Source organism: Buteo buteo, chromosome 10 (genome assembly GCF_964188355.1).
Source record: "Buteo buteo chromosome 10, bButBut1.hap1.1, whole genome shotgun sequence".
Classification (NCBI taxonomy): Eukaryota; Metazoa; Chordata; class Aves; order Accipitriformes; family Accipitridae; genus Buteo; species Buteo buteo.
In genome coordinates this window covers 9,198,839-9,210,845 of record NC_134180.1, presented here as the reverse complement: position 1 = coordinate 9,210,845, position 12,007 = coordinate 9,198,839, and the positions used below count along the sequence as shown (strand labels likewise).

General features: G+C 49.0%; 1 protein-coding gene across 5 annotated transcripts; it reads right to left on the bottom strand.

Annotated features, from left to right (window-relative positions):
• Positions 1-2,003: 2,003 nt before the first annotated feature.
• RNASEL (ribonuclease L) lies at positions 2,004-10,234 on the bottom strand. Of its 5 annotated transcripts, none has more exons than XM_075038519.1 (9): positions 9,883-10,233; positions 9,100-9,254; positions 8,340-8,614; positions 6,559-8,185; positions 6,113-6,201; positions 5,507-5,697; positions 5,285-5,402; positions 4,378-4,493; positions 2,004-3,304 (listed from the first exon to the last, which is right to left on the bottom strand). In XM_075038519.1, the coding sequence occupies exons 4-9, from the start codon at positions 8,006-8,008 to the stop codon at positions 3,169-3,171; spliced, it is 2,100 nt and encodes a 699-aa protein (XP_074894620.1). In that variant the 5' UTR covers positions 8,009-8,185; positions 8,340-8,614; positions 9,100-9,254; positions 9,883-10,233; the 3' UTR covers positions 2,004-3,168. The 5 variants fall into 5 exon arrangements, 4 of the variants coding, with proteins under 4 accessions (XP_074894620.1, XP_074894619.1, XP_074894622.1 ...); XM_075038518.1 differs by having other exon boundaries at positions 8,490-8,614; positions 9,883-10,232; XR_012651979.1 differs by adding an exon at positions 3,982-4,277 and having other exon boundaries at positions 3,167-3,304; positions 6,559-8,614; positions 9,883-10,234.
• Between the last annotated feature and the right edge of the window lie 1,773 nt (positions 10,235-12,007).

Genomic DNA, 12,007 nt, shown 5'->3' with positions numbered 1-12,007 from the left:
ATCCCAGCTGACCCTGGTCCCTAGAAGGCTTCACAAATGTGCCTGAAGCTCAACACAGCAAAACCGCAGCTAAGAGTGCCACTGTTTCTGTGGACTTTTGGTTGGTTTTTTTTTTTCCCACTGCAGCAAATGAGACACATTGAGCTGGGGCCATCCCTGTGCACACAACAGTGTCCTCAGTACACAAGTGACAGGATGGGGAGCACCTGATCCCATCACATTGGGTTGAGCCAGCTGCCCCTGGGGTCACCCAGCAGGAACAGAGGAAAAAGGCAGAGGCACAGCAAACACACAACGTACAGGCATGACGGCAGGGGAGCGAAGCGTGTAGGACCAAATCAGCATGCCCTTGGGCAGTATGCATGGTCTGCAAGCCTGCCTGTACAAGGCAAAGGCAAGCAGCACCTCCCAGATGGGCACGGATGCTGGGAGCCATCAGCACATCAAGCAGCACTAACTCTGGCAGCTGGCTCTGCCCCGGCTCCCCAGGACACCTTTTTCCCCAGGCTGCGACACCAGGCGCTGCCATACCAGCCAGCTGCAATACCGTCCAGCTGTCCTTGCCACTGGTTCTCCATCCTGCCTGGCCTCTCACTCAACCTCGCAAGGCTGGGGAGGATGGGTGAGCGGGGAGAGGCAGCTTGGTGTTTTCCCTGGCATTGGTCCCAGCCCTGCATCCCCCCCTCTCTTCCCATGGCCTGACGTTCTGCGAGCGATAAGCTTTGCAGGTGCCATGCATGGCTCAGGTTTCTCCTCTGACACCAGCCTGCCGGCACCTCTGGCTTCTCGGAAAGCAGGACATGGCCCTGCAGACCACACGAGCCTTCCCTGGAAATTCTTCCCAGGGGCCCGATTGACCCAGAGAGACAAGTCCAGCCTCCATGGGTTTAATCATTGCTCTGCTCTGGACATCCTTGAGTGCTCTCTGCTTTCAGGAAGGCCTTTCCACAGCCTTTTAAGGCCGCCAAGTCACAGCCCTTTAGCAAAACAGCAGAGCGATGCAAGAAGACACAAAGGTCAAAGCAAGCCAGAAATGTGGCATTTTACAAGAGGCTGAAGAAGCCCAGCCCATGGCCTCACCTGTCCTTGTGCAAAAGCAGAAATGTGCTGCTGCAGCATGGGGCCACCGTGCTCCCCATAGCACCCCTGCTCCCCACGCTGCTGAGACCTGGACATGCATCTCTGGGTGTCCTCCTGCTTTCTGGGCATGAGAAAGACACAGTGAGCAAGAAAAAAAACAGCAGGGAGGAAAGGAAAAAATAAAAATATTGACACAAGAGGAGTCAACATTCTGGTTGCATTTTCTCTAATGGCACCTCATCAACAGTTCCATAGTCAGGCTTTCTTGTTGTTACATTTATGTATTTTAAAAGGTTCCCAAGACCATCAAAAGGGCCTTTGCTCTGAGCCAGGACCACTGATGCAGGCTGGCACGTGGACCTCATGAGCCATGAGCACATGCATGGCAGTCTGCAACCCAACTCACGCACAGCAATGCCTGTTAATTTGCAGGTACATACATCGATAAGCACACACAGCTAAACAGATGCGCAGGGCTCAATGATGCATTCTGGCAGCCACCCATCGTAGGGGAGATGGGTGAAACACATCCACCCCCAAAGTTTTACATGTACACAAACACGCATGTGCAAGCATTGATGTTCATCTTCACACCTCAACTCATCCACGAAATCCTCACCCTGACTCCACAAAAACAATGTAAAAACCCCCACCATTCAGCCCATAATTTCACAAGAGACAGCTTGCTTCCGAGGACAGGAAGCCTTCAGTACTTCCTAACATCTTTTCCCATCAAATACTCGTATGGGCCAGAAGCAATTCATCTGAGCAGTGACAAAACCATCCACCACCTTACCTAAACAACCAAGAGGCACCTCCACAGGGAGGCCAAAAATCCCAGTCTGTGTTATAGTGCTCCAGACTATCTCTTTCTGTGCAGAGGGGAGGGGGGAAACTCAGTCATAAATGAGTGTACAGTCAGTTTTCCAGGCAAGTTTATTCCAATTTTGGCTCTCCATAGGCTAATTGAAAGAATAGCAATTAAGTTAAAAATCCTTTCAACAACTGACAAATATTTCCATAAGCAACATAAAACCATTGTGCAAAACAGAGTGTCAGCCGAGAAACAAGCAAGCCCTTGGACAATCAGACAGATATTGCATGCCGTAGGATTTCAGAAATGGGTTTGTACCACCCAGCCTCCAGTATCGAAGCTCTGAGTTGGCTGCATGGGCACCAGCTCTGTGCAAGGGAGCCCAGTCTGGCAGGAGGACAGCTATACACCACCAGCAGCACTGGTTTGGAGGCAGGGAGTCCTTGTGCACAGCCCTGCCTTGCAGACACAGCCTGCCATGGCAGAGCTTGTCCTTTCCAGGAGGAACCGGTCCCTGCAGTCCCTTTGACATCAGTGACCTTTTTCAGGCGAGCCTGGACCACTCACAGTAGCAGAGTTTTGTGGGATTGTTCTCTTTATGTCCGTTCCTTGTGGAAACATCTCCTGTGTCCCCCAGAAGAAGTCCTTGAGGTCCCAGCAGGCTGGCCTGAGTGTGCCTCTACCAGATCAGAGGGATAACAGGCCAAGGGCAACTCTGCAGCCAGACCATTGCCCAGGCATCTCATTTTCTGGCTGCTGTGTTTCAAAAAGACTGAAAAGAGAGAATCCAGGTCTTTCTAGGGGTAGATGAGCCGCTCATCAGTGCAAGTTGTAGGGAATATTGGCCCTAGCAAGGAGCTCAAACTCCTTTTCCTTTATCAGAGAGTCCCGTGTTGTCTGGTAATGCCTGAGCTCTTCTCCTGCCTCCCAGAAGCGTTGGGTATATGGGGACTGTCCCACATCTCCCTGCTCTCCATAAGGATCAGGGCCTTGATCTCCACCTCACAGAGGCAGATAAGCCCAGAGGGACAGAGGTAGTCAAGGGGGACCGGGCTGGCACTCAACTTGGTTCCTCTCCAAAGCCTGTGGTTGTTACACCAAACACTTCTGAAGCATCTTTCATTTCTTAGTCTAAGTCCTCCATGCTCTGTCCCTGCATGTTCTCTCTCCCATCTCCTTACCCACTTTCTTCAGCTCTCTTGCAGGTGAAGAAATAAGGCATAAAAGGAGGCAGTGATGGTGGGATCAGACATGAGACAGGAGGCGATGATGTCCTACAGAGAAGGGTCCTGAATGTCTACAAAGTGACTGTATTTGGGATTCTGGCGTAAACTGTTGTAGACATAGATAGTAAGTGCTGGAAAAAGCTTCAAGAAATACTCAGCATGGTCTCCTATTCTGTTGGTGATCCTGAAAGAGAACAAAAACAAAATAGATTTTTAAAGCTTGCCCAAGGAGTCAAGTGGTTCAAGTGGTTCCTCCCTTGCAGAGAAAAAGCCATTCCAGAGGCTTTTCTGATAACACAGGAAGGTTTCCTAGAAATCCTTGAGCTGCAGCTTTTCTATACCTTCCCTAAGCCCCTCAATCCATTTTTTCGCTATTCCTCCAGCACCTCCCTCTGCCTAATCCCACCTGCATCTTCACGGAAGAGCAGTGCTGGCCACCAGCATCAATGAAACCATCACTGGGAGCTAACATCACCTCTAACCTCACATGTAAGTGCCCATGACCATAGAGGGTTGGAGACTGTGGCAGCTCTTTAGGAGTCAAGACCTCCTAACAGGACCAGTGCTTCCAGATCCCTATCTCAAAGCACTTCAGCACAGTAAACATCAGCACTTTGGAAATACTAGCGAGGTAGATAAGGAGGCTTTTCAAAGGTATGAAGGATGACATAAATATTGAAGAGTGATCTAAAAACCCTCCTGGATTTATGGCAAGAGCTGCAGCAAAAATACCAGCCCAGAAGGACACGTTCACAGTGTCCTCTGCTGTAGAGCCATGACCTGCCTTTGCAGAGCAGCCAGTGGGCTGGAGAGGTGTCTGCAACAGCTAAGGCAAGGGTGCAGAGGGAGCTGCCATCAAACCTTCAAAGCTGCTGCTGTCCCTCTGGAGTAGAAGGCTCTGGTTGAGGATGTTCATCTGTGCGAGACGATCTGGGAGTCAGATTTTGCTTCAAAGTCAGAGGTCTAATCCTGTGGGCTAACTTCCTTTTCTCACCCTCAGGAAGGTGATTTTGAGGGCTGACTCCAGGCTGCTTGCTGCTGCGACACACAATCTTTCACACACTATTGTGCTGCCTGAGGACACAGCCCCTCTAACAAATGGGCTTTAGTGAACTTTCTCCCACATCCCAGTTGTGTTCACCCTTCTGGAAAAGCATCTGAAGAAGATTTCGCTCTCAAACTCACTGCCATTTGCAGATATCCAGATGCTCCATGCAATGCAACTGTGGCAGCAGGGGCAAGGATGTGAACATCTACCTGATATCTGGGTGTTCATCCAGGTTTCTGATGAACCTCAGTAAGTCGGTGATGCTGTTACTATATGGTTTTATTTTCCCAGGTTTTTGCATGATATTCAGAGCAATTTTGTCAATCTGAAAAAGAGCACATAGATTATTCTCCGCCTTTCACACACTACGAAAGCAGCACATCTACCTCCACTCACCACAGCCACTGCCTTTCTGCAGGGATATCATCTTGCATGGACAAATCTTGTGACCCTTAAAAGCATATTTCCCAACATGAGCAGAAGAGTTCACTCTGCAGGACATGCACTTTACAGACCCCCTGATTCTGCTAAGCATTTCCTCTCCTCCCTTGTCAAGGCATGACACTCATATTAGGACTGTCAACATGGCACAGGAGATTTTCATGCATGTCTGGAGGGCAGGAGGGACTCAAGAATCTTGATCCAACCGTGCCACTGTTGAAAGGGCCACGTGGGCTGCCGTACAGAACCAAGACTGTCAGATCTCAAACCATGCAGCACGTCTTTCCAGGATGCTACCTGCAAAAGCAGGCCTCGTCTCACTGCTTTTGAGCCAATCTAACAAAACACTTTTGCCAGAAATCTGCTGGCAGCAAGGGCCAGAGGTCCTTGTCTTAAGCGGTCACCAACAAACACCCTTGAAGGTTTGCCAGCTAATTCTATAACGACCATCCCCTACTACCGCCCCAGTCAACAGAGCTCCCTTTAGCATCAATGTCTTTAGTCTGGTGTATTTCCACTACGTGGCTTAGATGCAATTGTTTCCCCCAGTTATCTGTATTTGCATGGGGCTTTTTCCAGTTATGTTCTTAAACAGGGCCTGTGAAACACTCAGGCAAAGCTTCTGCCTAAATGTCTAACTCAAACCTCGTATCAATCCAAGGAGAAGAGGATTACCTCTTTGGTCCACCGTGGATAAGGAAAACTTTCAGTAGTATTAGGAGCTTGAAAGACAGCTTTTTCATTGCGGAGAACTTTGATTTTATTCCATATACCCTTCAGGAACTTGAACCTGCTGTGGAACGAGGAGCTTCGTTAGCTGCAACAGGACATCACTGTTCCCAGCGCTACAGACAAATCCTGCACCAAAAGCTTTTCCTTTATACTCCCAGGACTTACGTCTGTTTGCTCCAGAAATAGGGATGTTTGCTCAAACCTTCCACGCCTCGTTCATCATGAGAGACCAGGCTACTTACAAGATCCAGAGCCTCCTTGTAATCTGGGGAATCATCAGCCAAATCCTCAGGACTGACTTGGTGAAGGGGTTTCCTACCCCTTGTTAAAACATACAGCACGAGCCTGCTGAGGGCCTGCAAAGAAACACATCACTGCTCATGTGCCAGATGTGTAAAACTTTCTACCAAATGAAAGAGGACTAGTATTCCTAAATGAGCAGACTGTGTATGTGGACGCATACATGCACCTATAGGTGTGCAGAAGTATACAAATACACACAAACTTTCAAGCTCTGTGCACAAAGACAGAGGAGATGGGCACCATAATCATGCTCACAGGGTATACATAGACATCCTAAGCACCAGCCACAGCCTTGCATCCTAATCACTATCACTCTTATGCAGCACCTATTGTTATATGGGCTTTCCCAAAAATCAAGGTGTTTTCTATTTGAGGATGCAGAAAGGCTTCCCATAGGATTCACAGCAACAGAAAATATCAGAGAGACCCTGAAATTTTAAACCATACATTGATTAGCAGGGAAGTTACCTCTAAATCTGAGTTTACAAGTTCTTTTTTGCCTTCAATCAACTTTCTTTTATTATCAAAGTCCGCCAAGTAAATTTTGCCACCTAAATCTGAGGAAATAAGAGAAATTATTAACAAATAATGGTGGAAAACCTTGATACAGTCTGTCACTGACTTCTGGGTGGCCCCTTCTTTAGAAAACAAATCTCTGAAGAAATCTGCTGGGGTTGATCTATCTGCAAAGCCCTGGAAAGGAGGACAGATCTAATGAGACGTAAAGTTGTTCTGTTCACTCCTCTGTGGCTGTCTGCGAACATGTCTATACTTATTCAGAAAGGAGAGCTAATGCCACAGACACCCTGTTCTGCATAAAGACATTGGTTTTTTACAGACAGCTATGAAGCATCTTCTCTAAACTATGGGCAACAGGAAAGCAAAATGAAAACATCGAGAAAGCAAAAGATAACCTATGAAAAAGTTGCTGGGATGCAGATCCTGGTGAGCAAATCCGAGGGAGTGCAGTTCTCTCACTGCTTGGAAGATCATCCTCAGAGCATCTTTGTAATCCATTTGGTCTTCTGGTTCCTGCAGATGTTCTTCAAGGTTTTTCTCCCAGAGGGGGAAGCACAAGTACATGTAGCCTCTTGCCTTCTCAGCCCAGAAGAGCTTCAGTAGATGTTCACAGTGACCACATTGTTCGAAGAACTGTTTCTCTTTCTCACCCTCTGTACTGCGGCTTATTCTTACTGCTACTTCTGTCCCACCATAGAGCCCCAGGTAGATGCCACCCTGGGAAGTGTTCCAAATTCTCTGCTGGATGTATTGAAATATCTTCAGTTTACCAATCATAGGGCGATATATTTTATGAAGATTTTTCAGCTGGTCCCTCCAGCGTTTGCTCTTTGGCTCCCAGTCTTTGGGGGTTTCTGGAATAAACTTGGCATTATACTGGCGAAGAAGACGTGCCATGTTATGAGCACGGATCCTATTCGCAACAGCGATAAGGTTCCCAACATCAGTCCTTGCTCCTTTTTCACACAACAACTCTGCTATATTGTAATCATTTTTCGCTACAGCCACCATCAGTGCTGTGTTGCCCTCCTCATCTGCATCATCAATATCTATTTCACCCTTCTCCAATAAAGCTTTCACCAGATCTGGGCTCCGCATTTCGACAGCTAGGATGAGGGCAGTTTTCCCACATTCATCTTTGCTGTTCACATCAACACCGCAGTCCAGCAGGAAATGGCCTATGGAGACAGCCGACTCGTATCTTTCCTTGGCACAACCCTCCTTGAGGGCATGGATCAAGGCATTCCTATCCTTGTTGTCACAAATATTCACGTCAGCCCCCATCTCTCGGACAAGAGTTTTTACAACCGAGAAGTGGCCCTCCCGGCAAGCATCCATCAGCGCTGTCGCACCTCCTTTATGCAGTTTCAGTTTCTCCTCGCTAACTGCCCTCCTCAAATTCACATTTGCTCCTTTGCTATACAGGAACTTCAAGGCTTCCTCATTCCCATACCATGCAGCCTCCATGAAAGCTGTGAAGCCATTGTCGTCCTGGTCGTTAATCTTTAACCCATGATCAAGGAGGAGCTCCAGGATATTGACGTTTCCTGCTATCGCTGCCTCAGTAAACGCAGTGCCACCGTTGTCCTTCCTGGCATGTGGGCAAGCACCTTTGTCCAGCAGAAGCCGGACCAGGTCCTCATCATCAGCTTGCACGGCACTCTGCAGTGGTGTCCAGCCACATTCTGCTTTGGAATTCACATCTGCCCCCTTCTCCAGCAGCTCCAGCACATCTTTTCTATTACTGTCCCTCACAGCAGCATTTAACTTGAGGGCAAGGTCTTCTGCTGCCTCTGTGCTGGAAGGGGTAGATGCCTCCTGCTGGCTGTGAGCTGTGGGCTCCATGATGGTCAGAGGGAGGGCTCCTTACCTCTGATGTTCCTCACTTGCGCCCAGGGACCCCACCAAAGGATGGGAGAGGTGCAATGCTCAGTGCCTTCATTGTGGAGGATGCTCTGGGTTTGGCTGACGCAACACGCTAGGTGGGATAGGTTGCTATTTTAAGGGCTTCGTAGGCTTCACCTAGTTAATAAACAGAAAATCTTGTTTTATTAGACTGTGAAGCCTCACCATTTACACTTTATATCCTGCAGATGTATGCAAGGGGCAACTAGGACAGCAATGCCAGTGCCAGCCGAGAGCTAAGGCTGGTGAGAAGCTTGACTTTAGCACTTACCCAGACACACGCACCCATCGTGTTTGTGTGCTTGGTCTCAGCACTAATTGCAGCCCAGGCAGGCATCCCCTGGGGTGTCCGGTTGAGGGGACAGGGGAGAACCCAGGGTGTTCTTGCTGTAAGTGTTACCTCAGACTTATTACAGGTTACCTATGAAGCTGGCCCGCAGCAATGTTTTCAGGTGGTGAACGCAGCAGGCAGGCAGAGATGGGCATTCCCCTTCAGTTTTGGATAGCAGCCACACACACGGTCCTGGTAAGTCCCTGATCCGATACCTGGAACGAGAGAGAAAAAGCCACCCTTAATGCCTCCTGCTTCCATAGGCAATTAGGAGACCCTACCTGACAAGAAGCCTTTCCTAAGCTTTTCACAACATGAAGAGGTTAATCAGGTAGGACTTGATGTCTCTATATCTATCTAGTATCTAGAAAAGCTGGAACTCCAATACCCATTTTCCTGACTGCAAAGGCTGGTTCAAGTTACCAGTGCTTTCAGGAGTCACTGTCTGACAAGCTGAACTGGAAATAAATTATCTAAGCAAATTGGAAAAAGGACAGAGAAGTCTTAAGGTATAAAGCCAAAGTATAAATTCACATTAATTTACCCTCAGGAAAGCCAAGGACCGTTTTATGGATGGTTTCTTCCCCTGCCCAGCAGGAAATGAATACCCTATTTCATTGATTTAGATACACTTCATTTACTTGCAGTAACTTCTATGCCTTTTGCCACATATAAAAAAAAAAAATAATAAAAAATTTACCTTCCTGGCTGGAAAAGCAGCGCAGCATTCCCTGGGCACGGTGGGGTCCAAATTCCTCGCACCCCATTGGGAAGTCCAAAGCTCGGGGAGGAGGAAGGCAGAGGCTGCACACCTTCCTCCTCCTCTGCTGAGCAGCAGAGCGCAAGCGCCCTACCCTAGAAAACGTTGACACGGTTTCTATCCCATCCCACTGATTTTCGGTCTGGAGCTGCTTTGCGTCTGCGTGTCACAGGCACCAGATGACGTGCAAAGCCACGCAATCCTGCCTGGCATCATCTGCCACCACCCACCCCAGGGAAGGTGAGGAAGAGATCCCCCCCCCCGGCCGGCCAGAAAACCAGCCACTGCTTAAAACGCCTTCAGAGCCACAGAGCAGCTTTTTTGCAGCAGCTGCTCTCTTCGCTGCTGCTTCCCGGCAAGTATCCCCAGATAGTATTTGCTTCCCAGCAAAGCCTGCAAGTATAAGCTGTCCCCTCCCAGGAAGGAGCAGCCCTGGGAGCGTGTTATCCACTTGCGGGGGGATGCTGGGATTTTGGGGGTTGCGGGGGGGGGGGGCAACTGAAAAGCACACAGCAGTGAGGTCATGAGTGACATGCTCTCCCCATACAGTCCCACACACATAGACCCCGTTTACAAACATGCTTAGCAGCAGTGCAGGAGCTGAAGGCAAAGAGACATTTAAATGCACCAGTGCTGGGTTGCAGTTTGGGGTTGGTTGGGGGTTTTTTTTTGGGGGGGGGGCACGGTTTGGGTTGCTTTTTTTTCTTTTAAGCTTTTCCTCACCTTTTGGTAAATGCATCCACATGAGGAAACTAGCCACACTGCTAAGTTTCATCCAGGGAACCGCGGAGCTCCAGGTCCGTTTATGCCACAGCCAGCGTGTCCCTAACTGCACCCACGCTGGTAAGCAGGCAGCTGCCTGCTGCCCAGGCACCAGCCTCCTTGTAGGCAGTTCGGTGTAAACCCAGTGCTGCCCAAGGCAGCCCAGTCCTCCAGCCTGCGTGTGCAGGAAATACGTAAAGGAACCCAGGCTGTGACGTGCCACGCAGTTTCCCCCGCTGTCCTGTAATGTAAGCTGAGCACACCAGCGTGCAGAGCCCACGCAACCTCCCCAGCAGCCTCCACCGAACCGTGCCAGCTGCAAGATTCAGATCACACTTGAAACGGGGCTGAAATCCCGCCTGGCTTTCCACGGTACATTGGTACGTGCACAAAACAGGCATCTGCATATGTACACAAGAGACGTGGCTGGATACAAACACAAGGGCACAAATGCAGAAGAGCACACCCTAGAGGGGCACATGGAGGAAGTCCTGCGCATTTTACATGCATATCCAAATCTTTATGTACACCTGCATTGCTTGCTCACATCTGCGTGCCAACTTTCACAAAAGCTCTGCCTATGCAGGAGTCGCATCTTTGTACCTAACCGTCACATTGAGCATCCTGCTTTCCACAGTGTGCAGCGTGTCCGCAAGGTCTGGCAACATCCCACAGTCCCTGGATGCAGTTTCACAGAGTTTGTGTTGCCACAGGAGACCTTGACACAGCCCCACAGGGACAAAGACCGTGAAAACTCAGAGAACAATCTCAAATCACTCTCAAGATCCCATTTTAATTCACAGAAATCTGCTGAATGCGACAGCATCTCTCCCAGTTCCACCAGAGCTGGGGCTCTAGCTGCCAGTGTTTAACTACCCGTTTTCAGGCTGGAAAAAGAGACAAACAAGCAAAGCAGGGGCACATCACAGGCTCAGAGCCAACACATCAAAAAAAAAAGTCAACGTTACAATACATAACAATACCACATCACCCAGCCACCCAAGTACAAAAGCCTTCTTCAGCTTGCTGATTTAATTAAAGTAGTTCATTATCTTGTGGTGGGAAGATGAAAAACCCTAGGACGGTAGGAACCCAAACCCTAGGAATGAGGTGTTCGCAACTGGCAGGGCTGTGGCAGAAGTATCCCGTGCCTGCACGCCAGCAAAGAAGGATTTGCTGGTCGTGCTTTCCCTATGTCTCATTCCTGATCCAAATTGCTTTCTATAGAGTCACAATTTTAAACCCTTAGTCCCTGTGACAGGCAGTTTATGAGGAGTAGAAGGGCCTCAAAGGCTTTTTAAAAGCATAGGAGTCACAGAGCTCCTCTCCACAACCATTCCTGTAGCCTCTGGGCTGTGCAGTTCCTGCTGTATTTGCACTTCTGCAGAGTCCTTATTTGGCCCCATGCGCACAGGGACTCAGGAGATGAGCTGCTGAAACGAAGTCAGCAGGAAAATCAAGGGCACAGTTAAGCAAATCTTCCTTTACCTCCATGCTGGTGGACCTACACCCGTTTTGCAACCCATCCCCTGAGATAACATCTCTGAGCATCCACGCCCTGGCCACCAGTCACAAATAAACATGAGCTAAAATGCGGCAACAAAATCTGCCTGCCAAAGTCAAAATAATTTTTAAAGAAGCTATGAATAGTAGGATGGCTTTTTTCTTCATGTTCCCTGCACTTGCTTCCTGATTATGTTTCCAAATGGGAATGTCCCAGCGTTTATATGCTTGGCCACACTGATGTGACTTTGAGTGCTGGAACACAGCCCTGGAAAATAGTCCACTGAAGGATGCGATTTAAACACTGACAGGTGATGCTATCTACACAGAAGCATCAACCCCATTTCACTTTACCAGGGAGTATTTTTACACTTTTAATCTGCATTTGCTAGCTTTTTAGACTGCTGCTCAATCCTCACCACCATCAAAAACCAGACCAGCACATCTGCCAGCCGCAATGGGCTGGGAGGAAGAGGTGAGGGCAACAGCAAGACAAGCAGGGACCTCACCGAGCAGGGCACCGTGTCCCAGTCCCTGGGCAAGGAGAGCAGAGCAGGTCCATCCAAAACACCCCAGATCAGCC

Bases quoted from the DNA above. Each gene is read 5' to 3' on its own strand.
- RNASEL (XM_075038519.1), bottom strand. From the start codon at position 8,008: ATGGAGCCCACAGCTCACAGCCAGCAGGAGGCATCTACCCCTTCCAGC. The intron at 4,494-5,284 runs GTAATCCTCTTC...GCTCTTTTTCAG, and splicing joins ATCCACGGTGGACCAAAGAG to ATTGACAAAATTGCTCTGAA. The intron at 3,305-4,377 runs GTAGATGTTCAC...GTTCTCTTTCAG, and splicing joins GATGAACACCCAGATATCAG to GATCACCAACAGAATAGGAG.